Below are 23713 nucleotides of genomic sequence, written 5' to 3' on the forward strand. Positions count from 1 at the left end.
TGAATAAATAAATGTGAAAGTATATGGTTTGTTCTACGGTTTTAAAAGAACAGTGCAGCTCCTCTCCATACAGATGGTGTCCTCTGCATATGTTGAAATAACTTTTAGTTCTTTGGAATACTCTAAATTCAGCGATCCGAAAAACAAGAAAATTTCATCAATGTCACGAATTTTATACACAAGGCAAATATTTCCAAAATGCAAATTTCAACCAGATATTTTCTGAAGGTAGTATGCATCTATTGCCTTATTTTTTTCATTATATATGACTTTCTGCTGTTAATTTAGATAAAACAAGTTTTTCAGGCCACTGAGTACCCTTTTTCTAGTATTTAATCTATTTCCAATGTGTAAGTTATTTTAAGTTTCTTTGAACATCTAATTAGCCCTTGGGGTGCAAGGCCTTTTATCACCTAGGTAACTGGTAATAGGTGTTTGGTTATAGAGAGAAGAAATTGGTCCACTTAACCAAAGGAATCAGCTTATAAGATGACATTTGTATTCTTTTGACAACATTCACCATCTTAGTTATCAAACCTACCATCCATTTTTAAGATCACCATCTGCAATGTGTGCGTTTTAATTGAAGCTCTCATCTGCTCTCACCTAGAAGTCAACTAAATGGCCCACCTGTCTCCAATCTTCTACTAACCCAGTACATTCTGAAGATTTTAATACGCAAATCAAATCATCTCTCTTGTTCAATTCCAAATCCCTCTAGGGATCTCCAAGGACTTCAGAAAAAAGGGGATATTAACAACCATCAGCTGGTCCCTACCTCCAACCTTGGTCCCCTACTTTCTCACTTTTCTGAACCCTACTCACTCTTAATTAGCTCAAGCCTCATACCCTCCATGAGCTTTCTCTCAGTCCTTTACCCACTTTCTCATAAAATAAGACATTCTTCCCATAATATCCCTATGGCACCTTGCAGACAACCCCACAGCACTGTGTTCTAATTCTGTACATGCCTATCTCCCCCACAAATCTGTAGAGGCTGGTCCTCTGTTCCATCCTTTCATCTGACATATATTAGGGACTCAGTAAATGTTTGTTGAATGTACCCAAAAAGACACATGGATGGAAAGAGGGAGGAAGGGAGGATATCATCCCCTCTAACACAGAGGGGGAAAACAATCTCCACAGAAAGTCACATTTTAAGGAGCAAAATGACTTTATGACCCTGGTGTCCCAATATTTTCGATCTTTTCAGGAAGCTAACCTCATCCCGCATCTCGATTTTGAGTACCATAGGCAAAACAAAATCAGTAAACTTATTTTGATGACAGAAAATCACCTAGCAACAAAGTCTCCTCATGATGCTCCTATAGACAGCGTGATTATCACCAAAGGTCGCTGTATTGGCATTCACAAGAATGTATTCTGAAGTAAGAGAAGTCATATTTGGTTAAAGAAAAAGAAGAGCATTCTGAAAGTCACTTTAAATATAATAAGTTTACTTACCCGACACAGGCCTTGAACGCAGATGTCATTCGTTTCAGTTCCACAAGGAGTACCATCGGCAACTCTATCCTTCAGTTGGTAGAAGTTAGTGGTTCCGGCAACCCGACAATAGAGTTTACAGCGATCTTTCATGGCAACTGTAAGAAGCAGTCAAATTTTGGGTGCACAAAAATACAGCTGTGCGTTCCTATGTCTCAAAAAAGTCTGACATCAAAAAAATATTCTAATTACTTACTCCCGCTGTACTTTGGAAGCCACCTCACATTTGGGGAAAGACCATTGATGTTGAAATGTTTACCATCAAAATCTGAGCACTGCTTCTCACGAAAGTCTTCCTTGCCTTTTGGACATGAATCAGTGTTACATGATCGAAATTTCATCCTGCGGCCCACACAGTACTTTCCTCCGTTTCTCGGCCTAGTCAAATTCATTACATTTTAAAGCACATCAGTACAACAGTATCTCTGCCATTCACTTCTAAAACTGCTCCATTCTTTTCCAGGATCGGGAAAACCACTGATGCCCCATTAACACTTTGTTTTTAACAGAAGAATGTAACATGGTTTTTAAGCGATTTTATGGCTAATAAACTGTAAAAACATCCATCTTAGGTTGGACACTGTGGCCTGGAGGGCAGAAATGATATCTTATTCATGACTTAACTAAAAAGGAATCAGCTAATGATGGGAATTTGTTTTAAAACTTAAAAAAAAGGGTTTGTTCATTCTCTGGGGAAAAAAGACAGATAGTGAGACAAAGATGATAACAAAAGGAAGATAATATGTTAAATTAAAATATATATATATGTATATATATGCGTGTTTGTCATTTATATCCTACTCATCACTCAGCTTAAAGAGTTTCATGGTATCAATCTATATGCATCCATCTCTTTATTTCAACTTATGCTGGACAACAAAAACTCCTCTGTTAGCATTTTTTAATATGAAGACTTCTAGCATAATTTAGCTTTTTTAAAATTCAAATGAACTCATTCTATTCGAAGTATGTCACATTACTGCATTAAAAATTCTTGTTAATAGACTTTAAATGAAAAGTGTCAGATTGCTTACCAATTTATATATAACAAACATTACTTAAAAATCTTTATGGAACCTTTAAGTTCTTTTAAATAGTTGGATAAGGGGGAATAATGCATCAGTCAAGCTAAAGACACTGATGCATCTATAACATGAGAAGCCGAGAAAGAAAATATGATGTGTCAAATTACACAAAACAAAAAAAGTGGTAACGAAACTATATATTTTGTCCAGGAGAGCCAAAATAGTTGAAAGGAGGCAGATCTTTCAACAGAAACACAGTAAATGTAAAAATCCCATTATATTACAGTCATTATATCTATTTCTCAAGTTTACACTAAAGCAGAAAACAAAAAAGTAAATGGGTCTGTCTCAACTCAGATTCTAAGACTTAAAAAAATCTATTTAGGTTGTTTTTTTTTTCCTAAGGTCTGAATCTACCAAGATATAAAGTAATATGGCTTAAAGTATTCCAGAAGTTTTCTGAATGTCAGAAACTTACAGACTGACCTCCAGTTTAGAAGAGAATGAAACTGATGTTTATTGTCTGGTGCCTTGAGATAATCTTAATTTACAGTGACATAAAAAAGACATACTCGGGGCGATTACAGAGTCTGGTTGTGCTTTTGATTCCACCTCCACATGTTCTTGAACAAGAACTGTAAGGTCCCCATGGTCCCCATTCGCCATCTACAGGACGTGTTTCCATTTCTTTGTTTACACATAGCCCATGGTGGCAATGCTATGAAAATAACACAAAAAGAAATGATTCCTGTTTATCTAATCAGAACATCGCAGAAATTCTAATAGAAGCATAAAGATCAAGAGAACAACAAAATGTATACGATTTAAAGCAAAAGGTTATTAATTCAGAAATGTGATTACATATAACACTTTATGAATATCTCTTGAGAATCTATTTAGTAACTGCAAGATCTATAAAATGCAAGAAGAATAGGAAATTTTCCTTGGCTTTGAGATTTAGAGTATCACTGTGGGAGGAAAGACCTATGCATATGGGGAAAATTTAGCAAAATAAATATTTTTTAAAAAGAAGCAAATGTTAGATTAATATAGTACAAATCCATGCTTCTGTTTTTTCACACAAAGATATCACACCCTCACTCTTTTAGCTGACTTTCAATTCCATCTCATCCAAAGTCTCAATGATCCCTGTTTCTTACTTTCATCAAGAAAACGGAACCTTACAGAAGAATCTACCACACTCTCCTTCCACTCCTTCTACCCACCCAACAGCATCTATGCCCAGTACACAGCCTTATTTTTATACATGAAAAATCCAGGATCCTAGCCAAAGTCAATCCCTCCACCTATGCACTCAATCTTACCCCTTCTCACTACTCAGAACATCACTCCAGCAATTCCCTCATCTCTCCTACACCAGTGTTCCGGTCTCCACTACATGAAAACTAATCAAAATGTGTTTCATGCACTGATGCTGGTCTATGGACTAGTTGCTGTCAGTCTGTGAGGAGATGAGTAGAAATTAAGAGTAAGCATTCAGAAACTTTTACAAGACATTGATGATAATTTTGTTTATTAAAGTTAATAATTTAAAAATAAGCTTATATTTATTTTCAACTGTGGCAAGATACACATAAAATTTACCACCTTAACCATTTTTAAGTGTACAGTTCAGTGGCAATAAGTACATTCACATTGTCATGCAACCATCACCACCATCTATCTACAGAACTCTTCATTTGCCTAAATTGAAACTCTACACCCATTAAACAATAACTCCCCATTCTCCCCTCCTCCCAGCCCCTGGCAATCACCATTCTACTTTCTGTTTCTTTGAGTTTGACTACTCTAGATATCTCATATAATTGAGATCATACATTTGTCTTTTTATAACTGGCTTATTTCACTCGGCATAAGGTTCAGACATGTTGTAGCATGTGTCAGAACTCCCTTCCTTTAAGGCTGAATAATATTCCAGTGTATGTATCTACCACATTTCGTTTATTCCCTCATCCACTGATGGACACTTGGGTTGTTTCCCCCTCTTGGCTATGGTGAATAATGCTGCTATGAACCTGGGTGTACAAATATCTCTGAAACCCTGTTTTCAATTCTTTAGGATATGTACCCAGAAGCAGTATTGCTGGGTCATATGATAATTCCATTTTTAATTTTCTGAGGAACCACCATTTTGTTTTCCATAGGAATATCTGGCTTATACTTTGTCTTTTTCATTTCATTTTCCTACTCAATCATTTTTACATTTTATACAAAAGTACCAGTTTATAAATGATTCGATTTTTTTTAAAAAAAGATTGGTCCTTTACTAGAGATAGTTTGAGAAGAACTAGATCATTCTCATTAACATGGAAATACACTCTTGTTTCTCCCACTTTAGAAACAAAAACAACTTTTCTTAGATCTCAATTCCCTCACCAGCGACTGTCCTGTTTCTTCTTGAAAGAAATGCTCATTGCCTAACTCTCTCTGCCTATGCTCTCACAACCCCACCCCAGCCAGGCTTTTATGCCCCATCTTCCCTGAATCTGCTCAGCTGTAGGTCTCCACAATGGCCAGTTCGCAGTCAGTCTTCCTGGACTTAGCAGTACGTGACACAACTAATCGTTCTTCTTTCATACAGTTATTTTTTTCCTCTCGGTTTCCAGAGCTCCACACACTCTTGGTTTTCTTTCTTCTCTAATGATTACTCTTTCACAGTTTGTTTTGCTGTTTCTTCTTCTTCTTTCTGACCCCTTCATGTTGGAATGCCCCAGGCTCAAATCTTGGTCATTTATTCTTCTCTATGAATAATCATTCCCAGTCCAGATCTCTTTCCTGAACTCTAGACTGTATATACAGCTGCTTCCTCATTTCTAACAGACATTTCAAACACAGCAAACCCAAAACCAAACTCCTGCCCTGCCCCGCAAAACCTGGTGAGCTGAGCTAACTCAATCAGCCGAAAATCTAGTCATTTGATCTCTTCCTCCTCTAACATTGCACATCTAATAATTAGCTAATGTTCTACTTCCTTCAAAAACATAGAAAAGCTGACTTTTAATCATCACCTCCACTGCTCCCCCTCTGGTTTGAGTGACCAGCATCTCTCACCTCTACCATTGCAATAGCTCCTTCAGTAAATCTCTGCTTCCACTCTTGCCCCCTGCAGTTTAGGTTGAACAGTTGTCAGGATGATCCTTTTATAACTTAATTTTAAATAAATTAAATCAAGTGATTCCTCTGCTCAAAACCCTCAGTGATTTCACTTTGAGTAAATGTAAAGTTCTCACAATGGCCTCCAAGGCCCCAAATAATATTCCTCCAGTTACATCTACACATCTCTCTCTTCACTCCCCTCCAGCCCCGATGCCTTCCTTGAACGCATCAGGAACACTCCAGATATAGGAGCTCAGCTGTTTCCTTTGCCTGGAACTCACTTCCCCAGATATTCTCATAGCTAACTCTCTCACTTCTCTTAAGACAGTTCGTGGCAACTTTCCATAAGATCTGCTACCTTGATCATCATATTTTAAACTACAATCTGCTCTCTCCTACCAGAAAACTTCCAATCCTTTTTCTGCTCTTTTTTTTATTGCCCATGGCACTTATTGGTCACAGTACTGTTATGCTAGTTGTTTGTAATCTTCTACCCTCCCCATAGAAGTAAACTCCATGAGCAGCTTTTCTCTTTTGTTCGCTGATGTATCCTACACACCTAGAATAGTGCCTGACATACAGTAGGCCCTTGATATGTCTTTGTTGAATGAATGAATCCCACAACCAAGCTTAATAGCAGGAAAAATGCTTTGTGCCCTCCATTAGAACAAATCATTCAGTATGAGAAATCCACATTAGAAGTGAACAAAAACAAAATCTTGATAGAATGCACTGTGGCACTGTGTGCACGTAAATTTTATGGGAATCATCCAAAAACATTTCAAATAATCCTCACACACACTCTTGTGCATTCTCTCTCTATATATATATGTCTGAGAGATCTGAGCATGAAAAAGATAGACTGTTATATTATTCACCATGTAGTAAAATTAACTCATTGTCACCATGTCATTCACCATGTCTTCATGCAAGTGGACTTACTACTAAAAGCATATAACGTCTCAGATGTAAGATAGTCACAAGACAAAGGGACTAAAGGAGAGTGTTAAGGCAAAATTGTAGGACATTTGTTTAAGATTTCCCTTGAATACAAGGTCCACTTAATACTGAATATGGCTAATGCATAGGGGCTCATTATCTCCAATTAATAAAAAGAAAGGAAATTTATATCTATCAGGATCCACATGTTGAAACCCCAGATGCCATCTCTACTCTTTAATCTCCACAGGCTTTAAAGTAGGTCTCAGCATCTCATCACATTTATGTTGAATTCCAGTAAATCCAAGCCCACCTTACCATCTCATTGGGGAAATATTCAAATGGTTAATAAGCAGTTGAAAAGATGCTCAACATTGACAATAATCAGGGAAATGCAAATTAAAACCACAATGAGATTCCATGTTACACCCACCAGAATGGCTATGATTTTATTAAAAGATTAACAATATCAAAAGTTGGCAAGGACTGCAGAGCAACTGGAACCTTCATACATGCTTGGAGCAGTTTAAAATGGTACACATATTTCGGAAAATTGTTTGGTACTTTCTTAGGAAGTTAAACACACACATACCCTATGACCCAGAAATTCTACTCAAGGTATTTACTCAAGAGAAATGCAAACATATGTCCACAAGAAGACTTGTACAGGAATGCTCATTGCAGCTTTATTCCTAACAGCCGAAAACTGGAAATGACCCCAATGTCCATCAACAGGAGAACAGATAAACAAATTATGGTGCATTTGTACAGCTGAATTATACTACAACATTAAAGAATGAAGTATTGATGCACACAATACTATGGATGAAACTCAAAAACTATGTTGAACAGAAGAAGCTTGACCCAATCCTCCCTCCCCCAATTAGGGGTATACTACATAGTTCAACTTACATTATAGTCAAGAACAGATGAACTCATCTATGGAGATAGAAACAAGAACAGGAGTTGTTTCTAGAGAAGAGAAATTGTCTACAAAGAGGCAAGAGTGACCTTTCCGGGGCAATGGAAATGTTCTAATCTTGACAGGGTTGCTGGCTATGTGTGCATCTACATTTGTTAAAACCTATCAAACTGTACACTTAAGATCTGTACGTTTTACTTATATCTCAATTTTTAAAAATCATTTTTATGCCTGAACTGGATTTAGACTGCTCAATGAATTAGTTATAAATAGTATCTCTTGATATTTATAAATATGTCAACCACTATTTTAGCCACATGCAATGAAACCTGAAAGTCCATGGCATATAGTACCTTTAAACCTTGCTAAGGCCACTAGGGTCCTATCCTAGATTGGAATCAGGTGAGCATCTTGGAACAAGTCCTCTATCTAATATCAGAAGTTCAGCATTCAAACTTCAAAGAGGTTTTTTCTCTGCTCACTCTCAGATAATCAGTAACTATCACAAATGCCACTCCTCTCCCAAAAAGTCAATTACTAGTACTGCTCACAAGAAGTGAGAAAAATAAAGGCTTTTTAATAATTCTTACCCTCAAAATAGAAATTTTAGAGAAATTACAGTTCAAATATTAGAATTCAGTTCTAGCTTAAAGCTATGAACTGAAGTCCCCTAGAATTTGATCCTAAAATAAAGTAATCTGAATGCTAAACCATTTCAATGAGTACTTCAGCTACAGCAAAAACTGCTGAAGTTCCAAATAAAACTTTAATAATCAATTCACTTGTGATGTGAGCAACACTCATGGAAACCACGTGGCTTTAGATGGAAAAGTGATTCCAGAAAAGGGCAAGAGCTGGTACAAACATTTCAATGAAGCAATGGGAGGTAAAGACACAAGTTCAGCTAGTGACCTGACCTTAATTTTAAGAAGTTTTTACTCCTACCTAATGTGAAGTTAACAACAGAGGCCGCACTAGTCAATCCATTGCCAAGGAAGTGTTTCTTTTGCACTGAGCTAGCTCAGAGGAGGCTAACAGACTAAAACATATTCAACGCAGACACACTGGCCACTAAGGCCAACAGAACTTGGCCTCATCCTAGAGCACCAAGTACAATCGACCTCATCCTCACACACAGCACGTTTCATTACCATGGTGAGCCCTATCACTCAACATCCTGTTGGCAGATTTAGGTAAGTTCGTGACGGATGTTAGAATGGTAAAGATGTAGGTTGGTAGGCAGTTTATTTTAGGGGTATAACGTATTTTAATAGGTTTAGAACCAATAAAGATCTGAAGAAGCCACTTAGAACTTTGTTATACTTAACTGAATTTTATGGGATAAAATGTATACAATGGTAACATCCTTGAATTTGGGGGGTTGGCTGAAACATAAGGACCTTTATGTCTATATACTCATTTTTTATTAATTTGCGATTTCTCTCTTCTTTTCTTGGTGAGTCTGGCTAGGGGTTTGTCAATTTTGTTGATTCTTTCGAAGAACCAACTCTTTGTTTCATTGATCCTTTCTATTGCCTTTTTTGTTTCAATATCGTTTATTTCTGCTCTTATTTTTATTATTTCCCTCCTTCTACTGACTCTGGGCTTTGTTTGTTCTTCTTTTTCTAGTTCTGTTAGGTGTCGTTTGAGGTTGCTTATGTGAGCTTTTTCTTGTTTAGTGAGGTGGGCCTGTATTGCGATGAATTTCCCTCTTAGGACTGCTTTTGCTGCATCCCAAATGTTTTGGTATGTCGTGTTCTCATTTTCATTAGTCTCCAGATAAAATTTGATTTCTTCTTTAATTTCTCCAATGATCCATTGTTTGTTGAGAAGCGTGTTGTTTAGTCTCCACATTTTTGTACCTTTCTCTGCTTTTTTCTTGTAGTTGATTTCTAGTTTAATAGCATTATGATCAGAAAAGATGCTTGATATTATTTCAACTCTCTTGTATTTATTGATGTTTGCTTTGGTTCCCAAAATATGGTCAATCCTTGAGAATGTTCCATGTGCACTTGAGAAGAATGTGTAACCTGCTGTTTTTGGATGAAGTGTTCTATATATATCTATTAAGTCCATCTGGTCTAATTTTTCATTTAATTCTATTATTTCCTTGTTGATTTTCTGTCTGGATGTTCTGTCCATTGGTGTTAATGGTGTGTTGAGGTCCCCTACTATTATTGTATTGTTGTTGATGTCTTCTTTTAGTTCTATTAAGAGTTGCTTTACAAATTTTGGTGCTCCTGTGTTGGGTGCGTATATATTTATAAGTGTTATGTCTTCTTGGTGGAGAGTCCCTTTTATCATTATATACTGTCCCTCTTTATCTTTCTTTATCTGTTTTGCTTTGAAATCTACCTTGTCTGATATTAGTATAGCGACACCTGCTTTCTTTTGTTCATTATTAGCTTGGAGTATTGTTCTCCATCCCTTCACTCTGAGTCTGTTTGTCTTTGGGGCTGAGGTGTGTTTCCTGGAGGCAGCATATTGTTGGATCTTGTTCTTTGATCCATCCTGCCACTCTGTGTCTTTTGATTGGGGAGTTCAGTCTATATACTCATTTTTAATGGCAAGACTATAATACACTTAAATAACTATATATCCATGTAATTATTTATATAACTATGTGTAACTTTAATATTCATCTGCTAGATCTTGAAAAAAATGGCGAAATTAAAAATTTAATTCACTTAATGTACTATATCAAACAAACATGGCAAAAACATTAACATTCAACCAGCAGAACAAAAGTTGACAGCGAATAATGAAGAGGGCTGGAATGCAGAGCAATCACATCCTTGGATAATCTCTTGACACAAGACTCACCCTTCGGGAAAACCTACCATCCCAGGACCACAGTTTGTTCCATCTGCCAGTGGCATGTGTTGAGTGCGACAGCCCTTGTGAACTCCTTCTGCACTCGTGCACCACAGACGCCTGCATTGTTTCTGCAGAGTAACAAAAAGCAGGCAAGTAAGAGTAAAAATAATAATACAACCACTGGATCAACTCAGTATAATGTATCGGTTTATAAGTTGATCCCATATATTTCCTGATTTCATGGTCAGAGCTGGAAATAATCAGTAAAAAAAATCTTTACTAAGTAAGCTCTACTCATCGATTTTCTTCTAAACACATAAAATGGCAACATTTAGTTTTTAAAAATTTTAGATTTTCATGCTATGTTGAACAATGGGAGAAAGGAACTGGGATGGAAATATTCAAAATTATGTGAGACATTTTTTTCTCTTTGCAAGACATTTTTCTAAAGGACTTTTTGTTGTTAAATGTTATGCACAAGGAGTTTCCAAAAGCTCCTTTTGATCCGACAGTGGAATGTATGAATAATGTGCATAGAAATACTGTATAATGTATACTGGTTTCCTAGTTTGTGAATATAATGCATACTTTGAACTTTTGAACAAAGAGTTCTAAAGTTATCACAAGAAACAAAAATCCATAAAGGCTCACAGGAGCTATACCCAAGACAATTCCTTTCTTTTTCTGAATTTAAATTCAAAGTTTATTTGGTATCTAAATCAGCTAAGAAAGAAATGCATCTTTTATAACAAAAAATTAAGGTAAATCTTCCCATCTCCATAGTGGATGTTTACAGGCTTATAAAATTAATGATTATAAACTTAAGATTTTAGGAACAATATTCACTGTGTGGAATATGCTTTGTATGTCCCTGTGCTCACTGTTAAGTAACTTTCATTCATTAATTCAACATTCAATAAGCATTGATTTTAAAGGACCTATTATGTGGCAGATCCTGAACTGAACACTGGGGCTATATCTTTATTTAAATGAATAAGGCTGCACTCCTGGTCCAGTGAGCCTCACAATCTGGCAATTTGGCAAAGGTTTGTACAGGAACGAAGAAAATGGAATGACCACTATTCTTGGAAAAGTAAGGCACGATTCACCAAAGGAGTGACATTTATTCAAACTAAATCCTAAATGTAATCCAAAATAAGACAAAATCATGATTACAAATCCAGTAAAAGTGTTAAATCAGCTATTTCAGCAGAAATTTAACATATCTAACCTATGAAAAATCTTCTAAATTATAAAGCAATAGCTTAATGAAAACTAAACAATAAGCCCCAAATTTCATTCCTTTGGATTCAAATTTGTGTAAATTAAAATGTACTCTAGGGGCTAGCCTGGTGGCGCAGCGGTTAAGTGCGCATGTTCTGCTTCGGCGGCCCGGGGTTCGCAGGTTCAGATCCCGGGTACGGACATGACACCACTTGGCACGCCATGCTGTGGTAGGCGTCCCACATATAAAGCAGAGGAAGATGGGCATGGATGTTAGCTCAGGGCCAGTCTTCCTCAGCAAAAAGAGGAGGATTGGCAACAGTTAGCTCAGGGCTAATCTTCCTCAAAAAAAACCCACAAAAAACAGTAGTCTATTAGATTCCTGAGTCCTTTAATACAACTCATTATCAAATACGTATATTTTCTCCCCCACCTCCAAAATAATATCATTTGAAAATAAGTATTTGAATGCTTTTAATTTTCAATAACTTATCTGTGGCTGTGTTTTCCAAATGGAAATATTTCATAAGATTTTGTGAGAGTTAACAAGGATCATTTTTAAGTGCCTAACGCAGTACCTGGCATATAAGTACTTAATTTCAGTTTCCCTTTTTTAACCCCTTTCTGACCAAATTTTTCTAAGTCTTAAAAATGTTTAAGATATGTCTAGTTCACCTTCTGTCCAAGAGAATAAATGGATATCCGGAAATATATTCTAACTACAACGTTATGGTAGTTTTCAAATAAAAGGACAGAATTTTTCTTACCAAATAGGGACACACTTGTGACCCAGGACCGAACATAAGTTCACATTGCTTGTTTACATCGTACATTAATCCAGGAAGTTGTGAAGACAGATCATATATCCTTCCATTTGGTTTGTCAAGGAGACATTCCCCATGACCAGTACTGTACCGATGACAGAAAATAAAATATTGTGAACACACATGGATGCATTTCAGGATAAAATGCTTTATTATATTTTCTGTTGTTCTGCACTTTCAAGGAGAATATCGGTATTTGTTCACAGTTTAATAACCAACTCATATCAAAGTCAGTAAGAAAACCTCACAGTTCACAAAGGATTTTTTGTATGTTTGTTCTCATTTGATGCCCAGAACTGCCTTAAAGGTACCATTTTTAAAAAGAAAGACGAACATATATTCATCAGAACATAGGTTATGAAACATACATTCATTTTTTGATCACACTACACTTTTGGTCTACTTTGCTATCCAATAGTAATACCTTGTATCTAACGCCCAAATTGCCAAAATGTAAAAATAAAAATAAATTTTCAAATCATTTGAGAAAATACATTTACAGTTCTAAATGACAACAAAACAAATGAATTTCAAAAAGTGTTATGCTGTCTCCACTTCAAAGAGGTTTTTTCAGAAGGAATTATAATACAGAGTCAAGAATGCCAGCCTTGGGAGTCTGCAGTCTGGTTCCACAGCATGCATGGCTGTGGACAAGTTAGTTATCTCCTTGACCCTCAGTCTCCTCATCTGAAAATTGAGAGTGGTAATATCTACCTTGCAAGTTTCTATTAGAGTACATGACATACTATATTTAAAGGCATTATAAAAGTGGTAAATAGCAGGGGAAATGTATATTTGTTACTCCTAGTTTGTCATGTAATATCTAGCCTACAGAAAACTCTGTGAAAATGCCATTCCAGTTGGATTAAAAGCAATAATTTGTTCCATTGCAATAATTAAAAGAAATATTGTTTTGGAAATTTTTAGTGGCTAGAAGGATATAATAAATTCTGTCAAAAAAATGAACATGTAACCTTTAAAATTCCTGTTGGAGAGAATCTTAATATTACTCCTTTCCAAAAGAAAGCACACCCACTGGCATTGCCAATCAATAGCACGGTTAGCTCTTCAACAAAGCTACATGTAATCACGTAAAGATAAGCAATTTTGTGTTGTGCTTTTAAATAAAGTCCCCATACAAGGGTAAACAATCGCTGTTGATTATAATTATGGGATATATTATGAACATATATTCCAAAGCATGGTTTCATTTATTCCCATAGTTCTCATAAAGAGAGGGGACTAGAAACTGCATGCATGTGTGATGAGAATGCGTAGTAGAAGAAATGAAACAGTATTGCATTAATACAAAAAAGATCCCTGGAAAGAGCTTGGCCTTGCCTTTTGCACAAGTTTCAGTAACTATAATAGAAACATCACTTGGATAAAAGTTGGGAAGTAGAGAAACCTGATAGGAGATGGAGAGACAAGGTGAGAAAAACCTGGATCCGCCACCTCTCTTCAGAGCCAGGAAGAGCCTCTAAAAGAATATGTTAACCCAGAGACTCCGGATCCCTGTGGCTTTAGAAGCTATTTGCAATATTCATAGTTTGACTTCAGCTATTCCCTTTAGCTTCGAGAGCACCTCAAACTTGAGCCACTCAAACTCCTCTCAAAATATTAACTGGTAGCTTCTGAAAAAATTCAAATGCATACAAGGGAGCTGTAATTCCCACATAAGTATCCCCTAAAAAGGAGTTTTCATTATAATAGAGAGCCCAAATAAAAGAAAACAATAGCTATGTCTGAAATACCAGCGCCCCCCTCCAATTTTTTTTTTTTTTGGAATTAAATAATGTAACTCTTTTACTCTTTTCTTGTTTTTAAATATCCATTTGTACAGTAAAGCTTAAATTTAAACAATGAAAAATTAGACAGAAATTGAACCACGTTAAAAGAACATAGAAATTTCAAATTTTATAAACTAATAAATGTTCAATTATTTAACTAAAGGAACATAAAATCTGACTTACTCTAGGAATTCAGTGATATATTTCTGACTGCATTTTGACCAGGTCCAAGGACTTGTGTGGTAATTTAAAGTTGGAGCCATTACATGATATTGATGTTTAATTCCAGTTTCCTTACATTTAAAACTATCATCATGTGGAACATTAAATCTAAAAATAAAAATGAACACTTAAGAATACTAAAATATATATACAACATTAGTAACAGATCTTTTACACTGCACTATATTGTAAAATGCAGATAAATTTGATGACATCAGAATGTGTACCCTTGATCTCTCCATAAAGCACTATAAAACTAGGGTTACCTTCATGTTTAGAAGCACATGATCTCTGAGAAACACTAGACTATATAACTTTGCTCAGTAGCCTCGTCTGTTGATTTGGTACCTGAATCTAAACAAAACATTTGGATTCTGGCTCATCTCATCACAATATGGACATAGCATTCACATAAAAACACCTGCAGTTTTCAACATGCATATCCTAGAAGATATGTGTGGAAAGGTTAGATAAAGGCGAGACCACACGAAACTCTAGACCATTGACTATTGCTAGAGTATCAAACGGACTTGTCTAATCCCTAACTCCATACCATTCTATAATATCCATCTATTTTACATCAAACAGCCTAAGTACTATTTCTAGTCTATAATCAGTAAGTCATGCTCGATAAAACTAGAATAATAAAAACAAACCTAAAGGGCAACCAAATCGTCACAACGAGAGCAATGATATTAAATAAGTAGCTGGTCAGCAACAGATCCGACACGTTCTTTTGAGGACCCAAGTATAAATTCACATTTAGAAGGAACATTAAAACCACCTGCTTCAGGTACTTGTGTGCTGAAATTTGTAGTTAAATCAGCCTTTTAATTAAACTACTTACCCATATTCTAAAGACAACTATAAAATTTCTCAGAAACAAAATAAATGTCTAAGATGGTACCCTCTCCGAGAACAGTCTTCTATCAGATAACAGCCTTGGAAACCAGCAAATCGTGCTTTTCAGACCTTGCTGCAACCCATCTATTGCCTCCAGGTATGCTCTGATCCCATCCCCCACTTCAATAAACAATCTGACTGTACATCTGGCTGATGATCATGAGACACAAGCATGCTAAAAGGGAACTGAAGAGCCACTAGTTCAATAAAAATGATCTCCACTTCAAATTATTCCAGCCGAATAATGATGTCAAGGCATGACCAGGAAAAGAAAATGGAGTCAAACTAAGAGAGCTACCTCTAGCCTCAATTCTTTATCAGCAGATAACCAAGAAATCCCAGGAGTGCTGGGGACATTTGGAATCATTTTTCAGAGGATGAGTTTGTAGGGGTTTCTGGCTTTCCATGGGAGCTCTGAGAGCATCACGGGAAATCGCGGCCTCCATTCTTACAGCATAGATCCCCAGTAGAATATCTAATAATGCAGGAACAGATAGGAGAATCCCACATTTTTACAAAAAACTCTGGGGCTGGGGGGAAAACCTTTTAAAAAATCTTTCAGTGATTAAGAAATTCCTACAGGCCACATCCTCTGCTGGAGCTCTGAGCTATATATAAAAGCCAGAAATGAGTTGGTATTACAAATGTTTTGGGGAGTTCCCCAGAACCAAGAGCCCCTGCAGGCCCTCCCATCAGATGGTAGAGGACAGTACCTGGTCATGTTTAGGATAACAAGGGATAGAGGCCAGAAGTGCTTGTCATGTAATCCAAACAGTAAATGAAATAAAAGAATTCCCAAGTTCTAGTTCTTTGCTTAGTCTGTTGATCTGTGCAGCCTGTCTGACCTGACATAGATCACAAAAGAGCCAGAGTTAGCATTTCAGGGGTGAAAATTACACTAATAATATTTTATAAAGAAATAAAGGTGCTAATTACTCAACTGAAGGTGGAATTTTAGGCATCCTGTGCAATGATAAATGAAGGCACTTTACTGAGGTGACAGAAGGTACTTACACGTGCCCAAGCTCGTGGGCTATGGTAAAGGCAGCACTGAGCCCATTTTCTTCACTAATGGAGCAGCTCCGCAAAGGGTCACACAGGGTACCTAATTCTGCTAAACCTGAAAAATGTCATGTTCGTATTTCACCAAAGTGGTAAATAATACCAAGTCAGAAAGAACTAAATTGTAAAGCATTTACCATTGGCATTACAACTTAGAAATGAATGCAACATTGGCTGTTAATATTGCATAAATGTTCTATAAGGTGGGGAATAAAGAACAGAATGATTTGTCGGCAGTTAAAATCTTTTGGTAAATTCTTAGATTCTTTTACTAGAGAAAATAATCCAGATCTATGGAGTGAGCAAACAATTTTTAAAACATAGGAAAAGGAAAAGAATATTAGTTACTAGAAGGATGAAGTTTTGGGCCACATTAGTGTTGAATAGTAGGAAACCCAATGAAATTTTAAATTGGTAATAGAAAAACTAATAAATAGTACAGAACATTATAAGTCTGAATTTGCTTTTTTTTTTTAAAGTTTTGAGGTAGCATACAATTATTCAATTATATGATAATTAAATGAGTAAAAAGATGTTAAGTGCTTAGAATAGTCCTTGGCATTTAATATATGTTAAACAGAAAATGATTATGATAGAATTATTGCAAACACTTAATAATTTGATAAGTATTTCAGCAACAAAAAATGTATCGTACATTAAGATCTATTCATTCTTAAATAATGAATAACATGCCACTTGAACAGGCTGCTGGAAGATGAAGATAGTATGGACTGGCTGGACACCAAAGACAACAATAATTAGTTGATCGAGTCCTTTAAAAATAGAATAAGAAAGCGGCTGGCCCAGTGGTATAGTGATTAAGTTCACACACTCTGCTTCAGTGGCCCGGGGTTTGTGGGTTCAGATCCCAGGCACAGACCTACACACTCCTCATCAAGCCATGCTGTGGCAGTGTCCCGCATACAAAGTAGAGGAAGATTGGCACAGATGTTAGCTCAACAACAATCTTCCTCAAGCAAAAAGAGGAAGATTGGCAATAGATGCTAGCTCAAAAAAAAAAAAGGAAAAAATTCAAAATAAATGTCCATTACAATCCATATTCAATCATCAACCAAGTTCACATTTCATTTATTTACTTTTTAATGTCACAAAATACCATGGTTTTTGCTTGCTTCAATATTTGCTTGTAAATTTATCTGTTTTCCTATCATGATTCCTTTCATAAAAGAATTTTCACATGCAAAATAACCAGTTTATTACTTTAAAGTTTCTACATTTAGAAAGAGATTAATATAAGCAAAGATATTAGCTACTGTGATTTAGCTCTCTCTGATTATTCTTTTATTCACAAGTTATAAAAAAGGACATTTTCCTAGTATTTAAGGTAGATTTCCTAATAAATAGAATGTTTTTGTTGTGCTTTAAAAAAAAATGAAGTTAAACTGAGGAATCTAAAAATGCTGGAAAAACTCAGACTAACAAGTTGATTTGCCAATTCTGTTTTTTTTTTTTTAACAAAAAGAAAAGATTTTGCTTCTTTCTGACACACTGCCAGAAGCCCTTCCTTGGGCAAAGTGCCCCCAAAAAGAACTTTTCCTTAGTTAAAATCAAGACCAAAGGCAAGAAAGAAAAAGAAATATATTCTTTATTTAAAAGTCCTCTGTTGAAAGTAGGAGAGAATTACTGTTTTCCTTAAGATTATAAAATTCATACTTGTATGTGCAATTTTTTTTAGTCAATTTTGCTTCTCCTCCTTTGTCAGAATAAGTTAAAACTGGACAGACTTTCTCACGAATATCCTGCTGTTCCCATGCCTTCATTAGTATTTTCAATTTGTCTAGTGGCTCAATTCCAATACATTCATTCTCAGGGCTGTGTAGATATTTGGAGCACAATACTAACTCCATTACCACCCAAACTTTATATTTCATGCTTAAAGATGGATATATTCTTTTTTTGTTTTTAAAGATTGATACCTGAACTAACATCTTTTGCCTATTTTCCTTTTTCCCCTTCTTCTTCTTCTCCCCAAAGCCCCCCAGTACATAGTTGTATATTCTAGTTGTAGGTCCTTCTGGTTGTGCTAAAGGTGGATATATTCTAAACTGAACCTTTTAAGTCACATAAAAGATCTGTAAAAATACGCATTGCATACGGTTAGAGACCTAGCTGAAATATTCCCATAAATAGGCAAAACCAACCAAATTTGAAGTGAATGTATAGCATTATGGTACCAAGCAGCTAGTTGATGGCTTGTGCCTAGGTTCACTCAGGCTGATCCTGGGTTCTATAAAAGAGGACAGAAATGGAAGAAAGTAGCATGGGCCTAAATTTCATACCGATTCCTTGTATTTGGAAGTGCAAGAAGCTGCACCCAATCTAGCCATTTTGAAGAATGAAAACCATTCTCAACATACTTTGCAAAACATGCTCAGAGACTGAGACAACAATACTTGCAAAGGAGATATAGCAGGAAACCTAGTAATTATTACCAACATTTTGTGTTTGTCATTAATAACTATGCTAATTTCTTATTTTTCCACATATTTTAGATGAGGAAATAAAACACTAATACTTGTGTTAATATAAGGTATGTAGCCTTGGGCAAATTATCCTCATCTCTAAATTCATAGGTTCGTTGTGAAGATTAAATGAGTTAAATCACGTAAAACCTTAATAGAGCGTATGATACACAGTAAGCACTCATATCTCAACTATTGTGATCATTACCCTTGAATTAACAAAGGATAAAAAGAATGTTTTCATGTTAATAGTCTGTTTCTAAATGTCACTATGATTTACACAGGGACGCTATGCATAGGAATGGCTGAAAACTACAAAAAATGACTGGGTACTAGGAGACACCCACTTCTACGTGAATAGTGCAGAACACCTAGTAATGAATCATTAAAAAATTAGTAAGAAACGGCAGGTATATTCATACTTAACTTTTAGTATAAAGATGCGACAACAGGGCATCAATAATGTAAGAAAAAGTATATTCAATGGATTCTTTTTTCCCTAAAGATTGGCACCTGAGCTAACAACTGTTGCCAATCTTCTTTATTTTTTTTTCTGCTTTTTCTTCCCAAATTCCCCCAGTACGTAGTTGTATATTTTAGTTGTGGGTCCTTCTAGTTGTGGCATGTGGGACGCTGCCTCAACGTGGCCTCACAAGCGGTGCCATGTCCCCGCCCAGGATTGGAACCAGAGAAACCCTGGGCTGCCGAAACGGAGCGGGGGAACTCAACCACTCGGCCACAGGGCCGGCCCTTAATGGATTCTTGATGGATGATTTACTCATAAAATATACCTAACAAAGCCAGAGAATAGTTTTCAGGGAGAGGAGAACAGGTCTGTTGCAAAAATTAAAGGAGCAGCCATCTATTTCCACAAGTTTGCAAGATTAGAGTTTCTAAAGGGTCCTTCCAAAGCAAAGAAACTAGATCTTTAATAAATACTGCTTTTTAATAAATACTGAGCTCTCATGGTTTACAACAACTATCAAGTCCCCACCTTTAAAACCGAACACACATATTCTCTCCCCACCGTCTTCATATACATGCATGTACACATACATACACACACACACATATTTATACCCTGAGCTAAGTCCTAAGTGGTAATGAACAGTAATGAATAGCAAGCAATGAATAGTAAGGATGGAAGCTACTTTGAGGGCAAATACTGATATAAGCAATATGATTCAGAGACTAAGAGCTTGCTATGGGAAGCTTCGAAGTAGAGGATCTGATGCTGAGTTTTCCACGTTAAGTTAGGGACCGTGGTTAGTAACATTCTTAAGGTTACAGGAAAAACTGAAAATGCCTTCTGGAGGAAACACACACTTTTTAAGCAGCCCATTCTCCAATCTCATGGATTAGGATCAAGTAAATAGGAGTTCACAATGATCACCAAACACACAAACAAACAAGTCCGTGTGAAACCAGCAGAAACCGCATATTTGGCTATCAAGTATTTCAGATGCGAGAGTTGTCAGAGACACATATAAAATTACTCAATATAAAATGTTTAAGTAGACATGAAAGGCAATTACAAATATGAGCAAATATAAAAAGAATGTAAACAAAAGGAAGATTTTGAATAAGACCTAACTAGGACCTCTTAAACTGAAAAACATGTATTTAAATGGAAAATTCAGGGGGTAAGTGAAATATCAAATTAGAGCCAAGACAAAAACAGTAAAACTCATGTTAGACCTGCTTGAATGAGGCGTGAAGAGAAAAAGAAATGAAAGCATGGAGAACAGAATGAGAAGACCCAATACAAATATAATCAGGGTCCCACAGGAAAGAACAAATAGAATATCAGGGCAAATTTGGGGGTGAAAAAAAGAGGATGGGAATTTTAATCACAACGTATCCCAAGCAGGATAAATAAAAAGAAATCTATGTTCAGACACAATTTTAATGAAATAGCATTATATCAAAGACAAAGACAGGATCTTACAAGTAGCTAGAATAAAAGACAGATCACCAAAGAATCTACAAGTAAACAGACTACAGATTTCTCAATAGCAACTGCTGGAAGACAACACAATAATATATTCAAAATACTGCGAGAAAATAAATGTGAATCCAGAATTGCTACCCAGAAATATGGGTAAATTAAAGACATTTCCAGGAAAACTAAAATAGAAAATTTTTCATTAATACGTCTTCACTAAAAGAACTTCTAAAGGATATAATTCAGGGGGAAAAAAAGGAAAATAACCTCAAAAGGAAGGTGTGAGATGTAAGAAGCAGTTGGGAAAATTTATAAACATGGGCACAAAATTAAACAAATATTGAATACAAAGCATTATCCTCTAATATGCAAGGGTTTACAAAATAATAGAAATAAAATAGTGGACAACAATACCACGTAAGTTAGGAGGAAGTTGAACGAAGTTTAAGTAATCTAAGATACTGTTTGTTTAAGAGAGGGCTGTAGACAAAGTTAATTATGCTAGTAAAAAGCCAGAGTAACCTCAAAATACGAGTATATATAATTTTCAACCTGCAAAGGGAAAAGTGGAATAAGAAAACTAATTTAAAAACTTAACCCAGAGAAAGGCCAAGGAAAGGGGGAAAGGGAAGCACAGTATAAAATGAGATAAACAGAAAACAAAAGCAATATGGTATATATAAGTGAATATGTAACAGGAATCACAATAAATGTAATGGACTAATTTTGCCAACTAAACAGAGATTATTATAGTTATTTTAAAAATTCAATTTTATGCTGATTCCAAGAGAAACATCTGAAGTAAAAGGGCACTAGAAAACTGTAGGAAAAAATATATCCAGCAAATACTAAACAAGAGAAAGTTGGGGTAGCTATAGTATTATCAGACATAATATAGTTTAAATAAAACTACACTGACTTTTTTTCTTTAAAAAACATTACTAGAGACAAAGAGAGTCACCACACAATTGTAAAAGGTTCAATTCAAATTTTTATGTACCTAATAAGTTAGCCTTAAGATAAATGAAATGAAAAATTGCAATACTATATGGAGTAACAGATATATACTCATGTTTCAAATTAGTAACCTAACAGTAGATATAGTTAATTTGAGCACAATTAGCAAGTTTGATTTAACAGACATATATAGAGAATTCTCTGTACTACGTTAGAGAATATATATTCTTTTTAATCAACCACATAATAGACCATAAAGGTAATATCAAAAGATTTCAAAGAATGTTATCATATAGATCATGTTCGCCAACTGCAATGAAATTAAAATTCAATAAACAAAACAGTCTACACAGATTTAGAAATATTTAAAGGCATTTCTAAATAATTCATGTCAACAAAGAAAACACGAGGCAATTTACACATATTTAGAATTTTTTATAATTTTAAATGATGTAAAATACCCATAAAAACTTGTGGGACAACAAAAATGACACCTTGAAGTAAACTGATAGTCTTAAATACTAAAATTAGAAAAGAAGAAACCCTGGATGTTAATCAGCTAAGCAGTCAACTTATATTACAATTAGAACAGCAGGATTAATTGAAAAAAATCTAGAAGATCAGGTTAAGCAAAAATTAATGAAATAAAAACAAGAGACAAAAGTCAATCATTAATTCTTTGAAAAGACAAAATGCAATAGTCAATATTCCAGAGAAATTGATCTATTAAAAAAGAAGTGCAAATAAATATCAGAAGTAAAATGGGCATAACTATAGCTATAGACAGAAGAGTTTAAAAAAATGCCACGAAAATAACCTAAGCTAATAAATTTTACTACTAAAATAAATGGTAAAATAGCTAGATAAAAATAACTTTAAGTACATTCAAGAAGATAAAAACAATAGTCTGTTTACAGACTATTGGAGAAACTTTTTAAAACAGTTAAAAATCTTCCCACAAAGAAGTCATTTCCACAAATGAAACCCAGATGGTTCTCTAGGTGGAATCTCCCAGGCTTTCAAGATATAGATCATCCCAAATAGTATAAAATCTTCCAGAGAATGGGAAAAGATATAATATACTCCAACCCATGCCATAAGGTAAATAAAACCTTGGTATCAAAATTAGACAAATACGATAAGAGAAAGGTTATTTCACTCTGGCTGGATTTAAAAATCAATAAACCAAATAATCTATTGCATTTCTATTAACTAGCATCATATGCTATGTACACTAATAAAAAACAGAAGTCCAACAAAAGTTGTACATGACTGGCTTGAAAGAAAATATATATTATTGAAAGACATCTAAAAAGACCTACATAAATGAATAGATAATTGTTTTATAATAACTTGACATGCTGGTTCTAAAATTTTTATGGAAGAACAAAGGTCCAAAAATAGCCAAAATACTTTTGAAGGAAACAAAGTGGAGTTATATTATTATGATTTACTATAGGATTATAAAAATTAATAGTGTGGAATTGGCACACAGATTAAATAAAAAGTATTGACTAGTGGAATGAAGGGACGATTTTCAGACTCAAGTGCATGTTGTTTTACATATGACACTGCAGATTCTAAGGAAAGGGGGTGAACTATTCAATGCATGGTCTGAGGAAACTGGTTATCTGAATAGAAAAGGATCTAAAAAAACAGATCCCTATCTGACACCATATCAAAAAAATTATCCCAAATGGTTTAGAGATTTGAATATGAAATGACAAATTTTTAATACAAGAAAACAGGAAAATATGTTTAGCCTTTGAGCTACAGAAGGGTTTCTTAAACAAGATACAAAATTGCTGACACTAAAAGACGAGGTTTATAAATTCAGCTACATTTTCCTATGCATTTTCACATATATAAAAAATTAAAACTAAGCAACAAATTATTAGAAGATATTTGCAATACATATTAACCAAAAAGGGTTTGGTATCAAGGAGTTATAAAGAATACTTTAAAAGCAGTAAGAAAATG

The 23713-nt window shown here is 35.1% G+C and overlaps 1 protein-coding gene across 2 annotated transcripts in view; it reads right to left on the bottom strand.

Moving 5' to 3' along the window:
• The window catches only part of ADAMTS20 (ADAM metallopeptidase with thrombospondin type 1 motif 20), a 163783-nt gene that overhangs the window by 87471 nt on the left and 52599 nt on the right, over positions 1-23713 (bottom strand). For both annotated transcript variants that reach the window (XM_008514714.2, XM_008514712.2), the window contains exons 8-14: positions 16301-16406; positions 14345-14491; positions 12315-12456; positions 10347-10451; positions 3101-3246; positions 1700-1881; positions 1465-1601 (exon numbers count right to left, since the gene is read on the bottom strand). In XM_008514714.2, coding sequence (XP_008512936.1) covers positions 1465-1601; positions 1700-1881; positions 3101-3246; positions 10347-10451; positions 12315-12456; positions 14345-14491; positions 16301-16406 — 965 coding nt within the window. The remainder of the gene's footprint in view (positions 1-1464; positions 1602-1699; positions 1882-3100; positions 3247-10346; positions 10452-12314; positions 12457-14344; positions 14492-16300; positions 16407-23713) is intronic.

This window comes from Equus przewalskii, chromosome 5, assembly GCF_037783145.1.
Source record: "Equus przewalskii isolate Varuska chromosome 5, EquPr2, whole genome shotgun sequence".
Classification (NCBI taxonomy): domain Eukaryota; kingdom Metazoa; phylum Chordata; class Mammalia; order Perissodactyla; family Equidae; genus Equus; species Equus przewalskii.